The sequence below is a fragment of the Cricetulus griseus genome, chromosome 5, assembly GCF_003668045.3.
Source record: "Cricetulus griseus strain 17A/GY chromosome 5, alternate assembly CriGri-PICRH-1.0, whole genome shotgun sequence".
NCBI classification, from domain to species: Eukaryota; Metazoa; Chordata; class Mammalia; order Rodentia; family Cricetidae; genus Cricetulus; species Cricetulus griseus.
In genome coordinates this window covers 81,407,851-81,423,241 of record NC_048598.1, presented here as the reverse complement: position 1 = coordinate 81,423,241, position 15,391 = coordinate 81,407,851, and the positions used below count along the sequence as shown (strand labels likewise).

The following is a 15,391-nucleotide window of genomic DNA, read 5'->3' as shown; positions in this document are numbered from 1 at the left end:
CTTCTCAAGGGAAACTTTGAAAACTGAAGGTCCTAGATAGATGTTCTATAAATACTATAGCAACATGGATGCAAGCGTAAACTACTATTCCCAGGAAAGCTTGCAATCACTATAGATGGAGAAAACAAGATATTTCAAGACAAAACCAGATTTAAACAATACATATCCACAAACACAGCCATACACAGAATACTGGAAGGGAAACTCCAATCCAATGAAGATACGTATACTCACAAAACATAGGAAATAGATAATCTCACTTTACCAAACACCAAAAGACAAAAGGGGGAAATCCACACACAATAACACCAACAACAAAAAATCCAAAACAAAAAAACAATGAAAAATCAAAGGTTATTTATATCTCAAAGTCAATGTTCTTAATGTGCCTATAAAAAGCTACAGGCTAAAAGAATGGATATGAAGACAAAATCAATCCTACTGCTGAATACAAGAAACACATCTCAAATTCAAAGAGAGATATTACCACAGAGTAAAGTGTTGGGAAAAGTTTTTCCAATCAAATGAACCTAAGAAACAAGGTGGTGTAGCAACCCTAATATATAACTTTAGACTTCAAACTAAACTCAATCAAAAGAGATGAATAGAGGCATTTCACATTCATCACAGAAATATCCATCAAGATGATGTCTCAATTCTGAACATCTATGCCCAAAATACGAAGGCACACACATTGATAAAAGAAACTTTAGTAAAGCTCCAATTACACATAAATCCTCACACACTTATAGTGGGAGTCTTCCACACCCTGATCTCACCACTAGACAGACCACCAGACAGAAACATAACAAAGAAACAAAGGAACTAGCAGAAGTATTATTACCAATTATGTAAGATAATAAGGAGATATATGCTAGTAATGAGTAAACTGTAACAATAAAATATTAAGTCATATTAGCATATTTTCATGGTCAAGCAGATATATTTTAGATAGGTTGTCTTCAAACACTTCAGAGATCTACAGAATATAGCATTTAAAATATTTTAATAACATAGGAACTTTTTATGACAATGAAACATATCTATTCCTGGAAGCACAAATATACTTTAGAAAAGCTGATGAGCATCTAAGAAACTACAAATGGAGTTTCTACAAATAGAATCTTTGTGGCAAAATAAACCACTGGGCAAGAAAGTGTCCTTGCCTCAACTGTTGATACTTTGCTGACCAAATTGGAGAAACTGGACAGAAATGAGAATGACTGGAAAACTTTCCAAGATAAGAGAGTACAGTCCTTAAAAATCCTTCTTCACAGAAAAGTCTTTCAGAGTTACGAGGAGTATAGCCTGAAGATATATGCCCCAGCATTTCAGAAGGACCTGGGTGACTGTACTGGCAGCCAGCTGTTTTTAACATTTCTCACATTTTTGGAAGTGGATTGCTTGTACTTCCTGATTACTAAGTTAATATAATTTCCTTCTGGGGTCTTTGGGAGAGATAAACACTAGGTAGTATAGTTATAATTTTCTTTCTTTTTTTTTATTGGTTCAAATTAGGAAAAAATCTTGCTTCACATGTAAATCCCTTCTCCTTCTCCGTCCCCTCCTCCTAATCCTCCCCCCAAAACCCCACATGCCCCCCACTCCATCCCCCCACCACTCCCAAGGCAGGGTAGGGCCCTCAGTGGGGGCTCCCCAAAGTCTACCACATCATCCTGGTACAGGCCTAAGCCCTCCCCCATGTGTTCAGGCTGAGAGAGCATCCGTTCATGTGGAATAGGCTCTCAAATTCCCTTCTTACACCAGGGGAAAAAATAGATCCACTACCAAGGGCCCCATAGAGTGCAGAGGCCTCCTCATTGATGTCCATGTTCAGGTGTCTGGGTCAGTCCCTTTCTGGGACAGCAGTCTGGGATCCATGTGCTCCCTCTTGTTCAGGCCAGATGCTTCTATGTTTTTCACCAGCCTGGTCTCCATACAGTTGATCTTCATTCCTCCCTGTCTGCAACTGGGTTACAGAATTCAATTCAGTGTATGTCTGTGGGTGTCTGCATCTGCTTCTATCAGCCACTGGATGGGGGATATAGGATAGCATATAAAGTTGTCATCAGTCTCATTATAGGGGAAGGGAATTTAGAATATCCTCTCCACCATTGCCTAGATTTTCAGTCCATGTCATCCTTGTAGAACTCTGGGAATCTACCTTCTTCCCCCATCTCAAATTTCTGCTCCTCCATTACTTCCTCTCCACTCCTCTTCTCTTCCTCTCATTCTGCCAGCTCCCTCAGGCTCCCAGTTTGGTCAGGAGGTCTTGGACATTCCCATTCTCTGGGGTCCATGCATTTTTCTCTTTGAGTGCTTTTTGTTTTCTAGTTTTTTGGTGAACAGCATTGTAGGCTGGTAATCCTTTGGATTATGTATAAAATTCATATATGAATGAATACATACCATGTTTGTCTTTTTGTGACTGGGTTACTTCACCCAGGATGGTTTTATCAAGATCCATCCATTTGCCTGTGAATTTCAAGATTGCATTGCCTTTTATTTTTTGCTGAGTAGTACAACATTGTATAAACGCACCACATTTTCTCTATCCATTCTTCAGTTGAGGTGCATTTAGGTTGCTTTCAGGTTCTGGCTATTACAACCAGTGCTGCTATGAACATGGTCAAACATATGTCCTTGTTGTATGAGATTGCATTTTTGGGGGATGTGCCCAAGAGAGGAATTGCTGGATCTTGAGGTAGACAGATTCCTTTTCTCCTGAGCAACCACCATACTGATTTCCAAAGTGGTCTTACAAGTTTGCACTCCCACCAGCAATGCAGGAGTGTTCCTTTTTCTCCACATCCCCTCCAGCATAGATTGCATTGGTGTTTTAGATTTTAGCGATTCTGGCCAGTGTAAGATGGTATCTCAGAGTTGTTTTGAGTTGCATTTCTCTGATGGCCAAGGATTTTGAGGACTTTCTTCAGTGTCTTTCAGCCATTTCAGATTCCTCTGTTGAGAATTCTCTATGTAGCTCTACACCCCACTTTTTAAGTTCATTGTTTGGTGTTCTGGTGGCTAGCTTCTTGAGTTCATTGTATATTTTGAAATCAGCCCTCTGTCAGGTTGTTGAAGATCTTTTCCCATTCTGTGGGCTCTCATTTTGTCTTACTAACTGTGTCCTTTGCTATACAGAAGCTTCTCAGTTTCAGGAGGTCCCATTTATTAATTGAGGGTCTCAATGTCTGTGCTACAGGTGTAATGTTCAGGAAGAAGTTTCCTGTACAATTTGTTCAAGGGTATCGCCCACTTTCTCTTCTAGAAGATTCAGTGTGGCTGGATTTATGTTGAGACCTTTGATCCATTTTGTGGGGGACCAAAGCATTTCTGCTATGGAATATTTTGAGATCCAGCCTTTGGTCTCACTAAACATGGAGCACCAGAAAGCTCAGGCCCACTATTGTATTGTTAATGCCAGTAAGGCTACTATTGTTTACCATGGCCTCAGGGTAATATGCCTCTTATTTGCATCTGTATGTGCCTAAGCCTCTGAATAGGCCCTCACCTGAGCAGAGGTGCTAGAGGTATGTCAGCAACTTGTGAGGTTGGAAGGTTAGAAGTTAAGGGCCAGTGGCCAGAGCAGAGAGGGAACAAAGAGGGAAATGGTTTTCCTCGTGGTATTGGGAGGATGTTTAAGAAACACCAGAGAAGATGGCTAATAAAGAAATGACTCTAGTTCTACAACATGGAACTGAGAGCTTTCTGAAGATGACAAGATGCCTGTGTTTGATCTTTATGGCCATTGGGTTGCTGGGAGCTTCCAGATCCACACACCCCCACTCAGGTGGAACCTTGTGGGTGTTGTGGGTTAAAGCTGACACAAGCCGGGTCATGACACCATTTGCACTTAAGTTTTGTACATGGTGACAGATATGGATCTATCTGCAATCTTCTGCATGTCTGAATCCAGTTGTGCCAGCTCCATTTGTTGAAGATGCTTTCTTTTTTCCATTGTATAAATATAGTTTCTTTGTCAAAAATCTGGTGTTCATACATGTGTGGGTTAATATCAGGGTTTTCATTCAATTCCATTCTTCTATCTGTCTATTTTTATGCCAGTACCAAACTATTTTCAGAACTATGGCACTACAATAGAGCTTGAAGTCAGGGATGGTGATGCCTCCAGAAGATCCTTTATTTTAAGAGTTGTTTTGGCTATTCAGGGTTTTTTGTTTTCCATTTAAATTTGAGGATTTTTCTTTCATGGTCTGTGAAGAACTGTGTTGGAATTTGGATGGGGATTGCATTGAATCTGTAGATTGCTTTTGGCAAGATTGCCATTTTTACTATGTTGATTCTACCTATCCAACAGCATGGGAAATCTTTCCATTTTCTGTTATGCTCATTAATTTCTTTCTTTAGAGACTAAAAATTCTTGTGTTACATTTCTTTAACTTTTTTGGTTAGCATTAAACCAAGATATTTGATGTTCCTTGTGGATATTGTGAAGGGTAATGTTTCTCTGATTTCTTTCTCATTGCAATTATCATCTGCATATAGTAGGGCTACTGATTTTTTTCAGTTAATTTTTTATCCTGCTACTTTCCTGAAGGTATTTATCAGCTGTAGGAGTTCCCAGGTAGAGTTTTTTTGGTCATTTATGTAGACTATCATATCATCTGCAAATAGCGAAAGCTTGACTTCTTCCTTTCCAATTTGTATCCTTTTGATCCCCTTTTCTTGTCATATTGCTCTAGCTAGAATTTCAAGCAAACTATTGAAGATATATGGAGAGAGTGGACAGCATTGTATCATTCCTGATTTTAAAGGAATTGCTTTGAGTTTGTCTCCATTTCATTGATGTTGGCTGTTCATTGGGTTGGTGTATATTGCTTTTATCATGTTTAGATATGTTCCTGTTATTCCTGTTTTCTCCAAGATCTTTATCATGTAGGGATGTTGGATTTTGTCAAAGGCTTTTTTCAGCATCTAGTGAGATGATCATGTGGTTTTTCTTTTTCAATTTGTTTATATGGTGGATTACATTGATGGATTTTTGTATGTTGAACCATCCTTGCATCCCTGGGTTGAAGCCTACTTGATCATAATGGATCATTTTTCAGATATGATCTTGGATTCAATTTGTCAATATAGTGTTGAGTATTTTTGCATTGATGTTAATGAGGGATATTGGTCTGTAATTCTCTTTTTTAGTTGTATCTTTTTGTGGCTTGGTTATCAATGCAATTGTAGCCTGGTAAAAAGAGTTTGGCAATATCCTGTCTGTTTCTATTGTGTGAAACAATTTGAGGAGTACTGGTATTTTCTCTTGTTTGAATTCCTGGTAGAAAATATTAAGATCCACAATGGAAAATGGCCAAGTAACATATAAAAGCAGACCTATCAACATCACACCAAACATCTCAATAGACAATTTGAAAGCCATAAGGTCCTGGATAGATATTCTAAAAATACTAAGGATCATGGATGCCAACATAGAGTACTGTACCCAGCAAAGCTTTCAATCACAATACATGGAGAAAACAACATATTCCATGACAAAACCAGGTTTAAATAATACATATTAACAAATCCAACACTACAGAAAGTTCTGGAAGGAAAACTCCAAACCAACGAAGATAACTACACTCACAAAAACATAAGCAATAGATCATCCAATTTTACCAAACAGGAAAAGAAACAGGAACGCAAAAAAAAAAATAAGACTGAATTGGCATCATCAAACTCAACTACTTCTACTGAGTCTGATGCCAGGTAGTTTATCATCAACAAAATTAAATACAGTATAGTTTGTAAGAAAACTTTCCTGTTGTAATTCAAGGAACCTTGATTACAGCAAAATTCAACTCATAATACATGTCATTTCTTCTTAGAAGTTGGGTTTGGAGACAGGCTACCTATATTAGCTTAAGGGCTAGAAAAGGATCTGGCCTGGTATTCATAATACAGATACCAAATAATTTATTTAGTCTTTTAGTTGCCTCTGATCCTGGCTGTAAGATCCTGGGATAGACATTTGTAAAAAGATTTAGATTACTAACCACCTCTGGTTGTGTTCTGGTCATAAGGGGTTGAGATGGTTTGGACCAAGAGATAACATGGTCCAGGCTGTTAAACAACTCTAATACCCAGATTTATGGTTGAAAGTACAGGTTCTACATTCATCCCTTTGAGGAGATAATTCTGTATGCATAACATTCTTGGTTTTTCAGGATATGTGGGCACAAGTGACTTTGTGTTGTGATCTGAACAAATAATATTCTATGCACACACATAGCATAATAATTTGATATCATAAACTTATCTATGCTGACAATGGCAAGGGTATACATAAAAGTTTAGATGTTTTCAGTTATATTGATGTTTCAACCCTCAAGAGCAGTTGTTGCTCTTGCAGAGCTTCAGTTTCTAGTACACACCCTAACACCATGGTTCACAGCTACCTGTAATTCTTGTCTCATACAGTTCTGAATCAATCTTCTGCCCTTTTCAGGCATCTGTACAGAGACTTACAAAGATTCAGGCACAGCACTCATACACATAAAAAAACAAATAAATCTTTTAAAAAATACAAGTATCAATTGACACAATCATTTCTTGAACAATCAAATTAGTGTTTACTTTTGAATTTTTATAAGATTTTGGTTAGCCTTGGTATTTTATTTTTTTAAACTTCCTGGTAAAATTCATCACCAAAAATGTGAGGTCCTTGCCTTGTCTTGTTTTTTTCATGGTAGGTTTATAATTCCAATCTCTTTCTTATTATTTAACCTGAGTACTTATTTCTCCTTAGTATGTCTCTCAGTAGGTTGTATGTTCTCAGCATTCATTCATTTTTTTCTACATCGTACAATTCATCATTATAAAATTGTTCATAGTGCTTTCTTAAAATACCATGTTTTCTGTTTTATCACTCCTATTTTTTCTCTTTCACTTGGCTCCTTTTGCCATTTTTATAAGAAATAGTATTCAATATATATCTCTTGGTTGAAATTTTAATAATATAACCTCAATTTACTTCAACTACTTTAATGGAAAACACTGAGGAAGTAAATAGATACAAAGTTAAGAAAGGATTGGTTATTGTTGATACACAAGCTCAAAAAGTGTTACAAATATATATATATATATATATATATATATATATAATATATATATATATTGGTTTTTTGAGCCAGGGTTTCTCTGTGTAACTTTGGAGCCTATCCTGTTTTTTTTTTTTTTTAATAAAAATGTTTTCTGAAATTGTTCCATTTCTACATATTTTTAAAAATTATTTCCAATATAGCTACTAATCATTAATATGGTTTGCATGCCAGTTAATTTGGATTTTTATGTCATAGAATCAAAATGTGAATGACATTTGGATTCTTTTGTTACTGTCTTTGCTCTTCTGGGAGATACAGTGTGATGCTCTTATACTTTCTGCTTCTCACTGGCCATATTTCATTAACAAGGACATTGCAGTTTCAGCCAATGACAATTTGCATAAACCTGGCAGGAAATGTGCCCTTGATCCATATTAGCTATTTCTCCCAGCACTAGATCAATGAGAGGGGCTATATGAGATCCTGGATGTTATATCTCCTATCATTGATACCCCACTGAGAATTAATCTCCTTTCTCTTGGTCCTTTTTGAGACTATAAAGCACCCAGTTCATGTTCTATATATCAAGATCATACAGCCAAATTCATAGCCACAGATACTCTGAAATCTGTATTTCTTGCAGACTTTGCAAGGCAAGTTTTCATAATCATAAGCTAATTCTGCTAGGTTGGTATTTAGAATATTAATTGCTACTTCTCTAATAAAAGGCAGAGTCTCTTAGCATAACATTATAAAATAATAAAATCTAGCAGAAACTGTTAAGCTTTTATAAGAAGTCTGATACATAATTAAATAAATAAAGTATATACACTTTATATATAAGTGTATAGTATATAGTCGATTCATACTACTAATAAAATATACATAGAAGTCTGTAAATGATAATTTTAAAAATAATTATTCCATGATAGTGCCTCAGAGAATATCAAATAGTTCCTTTTTTAAACTTCCATTATCATATATGGTTGATCACTAAGTAATTCAGTTTGGAAAATATTCTATTATTGTACTTTTTCTGTATACTACTGGAAAATTAATTAAATTACAAATTGAGTTTTAAATTAAATAAGAAACAATACAGTATACTCTATTTTTCTCCACACATTCCTATAAAGCATCAGCTAGAATCATGGCTGTGATCCAGATATCATTTTTTATGGCTTACCTGTTTCTTTAGAGTCATCGAGTTGAGGGCAATTTCTTAAACTTGTGTCAAAGGCAAGGATTGCAAAATTTATACTACGCTTAATAAATTAATTCATGTTCATATGTCATTTTTTTCCACCAGGGTTTGTCTTTTTTATGCTGGCTATGAAACAACGAAGGAAGCAGACCCTATTTCCAGAGAAAAGTGAAGAGTATGGAGAGAATATATTTTGCTATGATGATGAAGGCGGTGGGGAAGAAGACTCAGAGGCCTATGATATTGTGGAGTTGAGAAGCAACACAGTAATGAGAGAAAAGAAATCTCGGAGAAGCAAGAGTGCCGAGATCAGGAGCTTTTATAGGCAGTCCTTGCAGGTAGGGCCAGACACTGCCATATTCAGAAAATTTATCCTAGAGAAGCTGGAAGAAGCCAACACAGATCCATATGCTCCCCCCTTCGACTCACTGCAGACCTTTGCCTTTGAAGGCACAGGGTCATTAGCAGGCTCTCTCAGCTCCATAGGATCCAGAGCCACTGATCAGGAAGACAATTTTGACTATCTTAATGACTTGGGTCCTCGATTTAAAAGATTAGCGTGCATGTTTAGTTCTGCAATGAAACCAAACAATTAAGGCTTTCCTATACCTATATGCAAAAAGTATTGTATTGCATTTACATGAAATGACAGTCTTTTGTAGAATTTTCATCTCTGGAAATCTGTTAGATGTCCTTGTTTGTAGAATTATGGTCATTTCAAGTTCAACAGGGAGGGTGGGAGGGACAAAACGAATGATATTTCATATACCACTTGAAAGCACTGCTGCTGTTATCATTAAGATGGTCCTCTAGAATATTTTCATGTAATCTAATGCATATTCTCAACAATTCATAAGGCCAAATGGGTAATGTACCACATAAATCCTTCTGCATAATTTTCATCTACCCATTCTTTTAAAATGTAAAAATGAAGCCTCTACATATACTAAATTCCTGATTCTGTTCAAAGATCAATTTTAACACCTGAGAGAAGCAAAGATGATTTCATAAAGACTTTCTTTATATGTTAGCACTTTTCTTATTGAGATTCTATGAAGTATTTTATTTTGAAAATGTATATTTTTGCAAGATTACTCTTTAGTACTCTGAATTTGATTATGTTTTAAATGTATGAATTAATGAGAATTACACATTATCTCATGTTGCTCCATTTATTCTGAGTCTGTATAAGAAAGGAAAGCAGATTAAGGGAATTTCATAGATTAATTTGCTACCACCTCCAAATACCAATTATTTTCATGAAAAACTACAATAACCAAATGCAGGTCAACATTTACTTATTAAATTATTGCTTTTGTAAGAGATGAGAAGTATAGAAAATTTGAAGTATGTGTTCCATTTTACTAAAATTGTGAAAGCCAAATGACAGTAATACCAGATTCGAACTGGAATTACTATTTACCACAATTGTTATAAACACCTGCACTGTGTTTCCCTCACTTATATAAACATATAAATAAAACATGATGCCAGTCTCTTCATTTCTTTCCTGTTAGACACTTAGCATCTGAGTGACCATTCAGTGCTACTAGTTCATTTGAGTCTGAAATCATATAGAATGGAAACTTCTGTTTATAGTATTATTGAAGATTAAGTGCTAAACTGTCATACATACAAGTTTGGGTAAATTAGGCTATATCGTAATAAAATATGGTATTTTTAATGGACTTATTAAGAATGTTTCTTATTATATCAAAATAATGATAGAGTCAAAATTGATAGTTAATAAAAAATAATGTAATGAGTACAGTGCTCTTCAATTTGATTTTTGTGACTATTTTTAATAGTGTATGACCTGGAACTAAAATATGTATATTTATATGAAACATTTAAAGTAATTTTCTATGTAGTGGGGCAGGTATATTTTTCCTTTGTATTTTGAAAATTAAACATCTATGTCAAATAAAAAGAAAATAATATAAATTTGAAATGGGAATCATGTTTTGTGTCACAGATATTATTACCTTGTAAGATCATGAAAGAGTCACATATGAAATACAACCATTAAGACAGTATAAGTAGATGAGACACTGTAAGCTACACATTGAATAATGTCATTATGGCATTGGGAAAAAATACAAAACAAAAGTATTACCCCCAAACCACAAAACTTACAATTCATATAGAGATGTATGATTTAGTAGTTTATCATTCCTGTCATATTGGCCTGCTAATCAATCATAATTTATACAAATTACAATGAATAAAATCCATTCATTAATGGTTATTCCATAAATGTAAACATGAGTTTTATAGAATCTTTGCTGAAGATCTGAAAATTATAATGAACAAAGATGATTAAGTACAAAGAATGTAAGTCAAGAAAAAATCATGCCTTTGGGTCAAAACATGAATTTTCTGCCTTAATCCAATGGCCATCTGTATGAACAACTTATATACATGATATAAAATATATAACAATATTTTTATTGTTCATGACCAGTTACTCTTTGTGGAATTCTTATAAATACATTGTGCTTTATATTATTAGAAGACTGCCAAATGTGTGATACACTTGAAAATAGCATAGTTAAAATAACAGTTTTTATTACAACATAACATTTTTAGTCTTCCCAGGGAACAATATCTAATACTAGGAAATTTATAGCAATCTTACACATATGCTTCAGTTGCCATTGATTAAAATGAGTGATATCCAAACTTATAGAATTCAAAGAACATAAGTAATAGTAAGTACTCAGAATATATTTTGTGCCTCTTGATACGAGTGTGAATTAATTTAAATGAATTTAACTACTTGCATGAACTTTGATCTTTGTTACCATCTAATCCTTTGGATTCCCAGTTTATATTCTTTAAGGAAGGATCAGCCTCCTATTTACATAATTATACTTGAGAATAAATAATAAGATGGAAAAAAGAATATGCAGAGAGTGACACTATCTAAGGGCTTAGTCAATGACTGAACATTATGATAACATTCAATTCCTGTTGCTGTGATGGCAACCCCTCTTTTCTCGGGAAAGAGTGTGCCCCAAAGCTTGCTAGCATCTATTACAATAAGCAACCATATTTTGACCTATCCAGTATTTATTTTTTCCTTTTTTTAATTTAAATCAGAAACAATATTGTTTTCCATGTCAGTCTCCCTCCCCTCCTCGCCTTCCCCTCACTAAAACCCTACCTATCCCATACACTTTCTGTTCCCCAGGGAGGGTGAGGCCTTCCATGGGGATCTTCAGAGTCTGTCATATCCTTTGGGATAGGGCCTAGGCCTTCCCCCATGTATCTAGGCTGAGGGAGTATCCCTCTATGTGAAATGGAGTATTCCTCCATTCCTGTTAGAAATAAGTACTGATCTACTACAAGAGGACCAATAGATTTCCAACGCCTCCTCACTGACACCCATGTTTGTGGAGTCTGGATCTGTCCTATGCTGGATTCCCAACTCTCAGTCTGGGGACCATGAGCTCTGCCTTGTTCAGGTCAGCTGTTTCTGTGGATTTTCACCAGCCTGGCGTTGACCCCTTTGGTCATCACCCCTGCCTCTCTGCAACTGGATTCCAGTTCAGTTCAGTATTTAGCTATGGATGTCTTCTATCAGCTTCTGGGTGATGGCAGATGGAGAAAACAAGATATTCCATGACAAAACAAGATTTAAACAATTCATAGCCACTAATCCAGACCTGCAGAAAGCACTGGGAGAAAAACTCCAACCTAAGGAAGTTAAGTACACTCACAAAAACATAGGCAACAGATTATCCCAATTTACCAAAAGCCAAAAGAAAAAGCAGGGTAAATTCACACACAATACAACCACCACCAACAAATCAAAAACAAAGAATAATTAATACTCAAAACTCTTTAATTTCACTCAATATTGATGGTCTTAACTTGCGTATAAAAAGACATGGGATAACAGAATGGATATAAAGACAGAATCCATTCTTCTGCTGTATACAAGAAACACACCTCAACTTCAAAGAGAGTCATTACCTGAGAGTAAAAGGTTGGGATAAGATTTTCCAATCAAATGAACACAAGAAAAAAGCTGGTGTAGCAATAGTAATATCTATCAAATTAGAATTCAAACTAAAATCAATCAAAAGAGATGAAGAATGTCATTTCACATTCATCAAGGAAAAACATAACAGGAAGAAGTCTCAATTTAAACATCTACGCCCCAAATACAAAGGTACCAACATCCGTGAAAGAAACATTATTAAAACTCAAATCACAAATAAGACCTCAGACAGTTATAGCTCGAGACCACAACACCCAACTTTCACCACTAGACAGGACCACCAGACAGAAACTTACCAAAGAGAGAAAGGAATGAACAGAAGTTATGACCTACTTAGGATTAACAGATATCTATAGAACATTCCATCCAAACATGAAAGAATATACCTTCTATTCACAACCTCATGGAACCTTCTCTAAAATGGACCTTCCAGTATTTATAATTCACTTTTTACATGTTCTTTCTATATTGATTTTTGTCTCTTAATTATGTGTTATCTGTCACTATCATCTCAATACCATTTCTCTTATCTCTACTCACATTTAGGCTCTTCTCAGATATGACTTCCTCAGAATGACACATCTGACTACTAATTCTCTCTGGTTAGTCCTTGCTTTCCCTATTTTAAAAAATTCACAACTTAGCTACTTACCATTAATACTAATACAAACAAATGTAGTTTTCTCTTTTTCTTCCTTATTCAAGTATAAGCCCTATGTGGTATAAAAGTCATGAACTTTGTTACTTTATACTTTTGTTAATGGATTCCAGCACATTTAAAATGAGCAATAGCCAGGCATTGGTGCCACACACCTTTAATCCCAGCACTCAGGAGGCTGAGGCAGGCAGATCTCTGTGAGTTCGAGACCAGCCTGGTCTCCAGAGCGAGTCCCAGGATAGGCTCCAAAGCTACATAGAGAAACCCTGTCTCAAAAAACAAACAAAAAAAAAAGACTGAAAAGAAAATGATCAATAAATATTTTTCTTAGGTTATAACAGTAAACCCAAATCTATTTGAATTAGCCACATGAAGAAATTCTATAAGTTATTCTGATTGCATATTAGAATGTAGTGAGTACTGAATGTCTTATTCTGAATATTTCAGTTTAGGATCCTCATTTGAAATGGTAATGCTTGTTTTTGTCTTTTGTTATGACACTTTAGCTTGCATTCATTGGTAAAAACAAGACAGTGAGTATTAATAAATTTATACTATTGGGCTAATATAAATTCTTTGATAATCATTGTAGACAGATTCAAAGGTTTTCATGGTATATTAAAAACTGGATGCTAAAAACATGTAAAAGATCCTATAGCAAAATGTGCACCACAAGCTTACTGAGGAACCCATTGCTATTGAGTTTATGAGTTATCTTGCATCTTGAATCTACACAAAAAATTAAGACTAATTACATAGAGGGAACCAATGAATATAGGGCATTTTATATATTCTAATATTGCTGTCTATCTATCTATTGACAAATAATTTGCTTAAAAACATGTACCAGACTGGAATTTTTACAATTTTTCTATAGTTGACTTATGAACCTCTGAGGATGGCATCTGATCAACCCTACCATTATGGGAAAAGTAAGGGCAATATTTTGTTCTTAGAACCAAACCAATGAATGTTAGGACTTTTCAATAGCCAGAGGCATTCCAATTTTAGAGAGTGCAAAGATAGTAGAAGCTAAGAAGAAGCTTAAAACAGTCATCCAAAAATATTCACATGGGTAACTAAACAGCAGATATGATGTCCTTGAGGAATATCCGTGAAAACAAAATTCATTATGCACCCTAGGAAAGAACAATCATAGACTCAGTATCTTCACAGAAGACAAAGCTCCAAAATATTTATCATCTTAATTCTAAGCACTCTACCTTATGCCAGGATTCAGAGGATGACAAGAAGTTGCTACATTGGTACAGGACAAACATTTTACCCTGGAGGAAATTCCAAGTTCCTCTACTATATACTAAATCAGTTCCTGGGAGTATTTGACAATAATCAGAAGCCGTGGATATTTCTAACTAATATTTGGCCTCTGTGCATATCAGAAGAGTCAATGAAAAGCTGTCTACAAAAGTATAAAGAAAGACATTGTATTGATGACTCACTTCTTGTTAGAAACTAACAAAAATACTGTTATCTATTTCTTGATATCTATCAAATTCTGTATAACAGAATCCCAGTAGCAATTCAAAATTTCATTTGCTCTTTAAAACCTAAAAAATATAAAATTGAATTCTATTGTCCTTAAAATAGGTTACATCATAGTAAAGTAGTGTATTCAACTTTGTTACATATACTTCCTCTATTCATAATATTATTTAAAATATTGTGCATATTAATAACTTCCATAGTATGAAACTATACATCTTTAGTATAAATTAAGCTAGAAACGGTACTTCAAATACAAAATGATTGGAGTAGTAAGAAAATCAATAGATTTTAATACCATAAAAGAAAGTGTATATGGTTTCATTACCTCTGTGCAAGAATTTTAAGCCTTTCTATTATTTTCCTTATTTGTATGCTAGACCAGTGGTCTCTGAAGTTTACTTTTAATTATTATCTAGCTCTTAACTTTTTACTGTCTTTCCTTGAGCAAGTTATTTAAAACATTTTCCCTTGACAACTAGATCTATGCAGTGGGGATATTGCGAATACATGGAAATTTTGTAAAATATAGCTGAATTTCTAATAATGATTTCTTATTTTATACTATAACTAACAAATGTGTACATGATATACATAATTCACAGCAGATACTGCACACATGTTCCTTCTATTATTACTAAAATAATGACAATTATTACATTATTAATGGTGGATTCCTAAAGACATAGACCCATCTCTTCATTATATAACTAATAGAACTTAAATGAACTAGATAAAAGAAAATGTGTTAATTTGGGTCAATAATTAGCTTGCTTTCCCTTTCTGCTCTGTCCCACTGATGCCCTAGGGCATTATTCTGTTATTACTAAAGGAATAAATTAATTGCTTTTGTTATATATTATTCATGTAATTTTCTGGTATAAAATAAGTTCTCTATGGCAATTATTTTGGGGAGAAAGTGGAAATTTACCTTCAAACCAACTTTATGACAACTTAATTTG

General features: G+C 34.7%; 1 protein-coding gene across 1 annotated transcript in view; it reads left to right on the top strand.

Moving 5' to 3' along the window:
- Positions 1-8,924, top strand: part of Cdh19 (cadherin 19) — an 86,794-nt gene extending 77,870 nt beyond the window's left edge. Inside the window, exon 11 of the mRNA XM_027418129.2 lies at positions 8,368-8,924. Coding sequence (XP_027273930.2) covers positions 8,368-8,858 — 491 coding nt within the window. The 3' untranslated portion in view covers positions 8,859-8,924. The remainder of the gene's footprint in view (positions 1-8,367) is intronic.
- Positions 8,925-15,391: the final 6,467 nt, after the last annotated feature.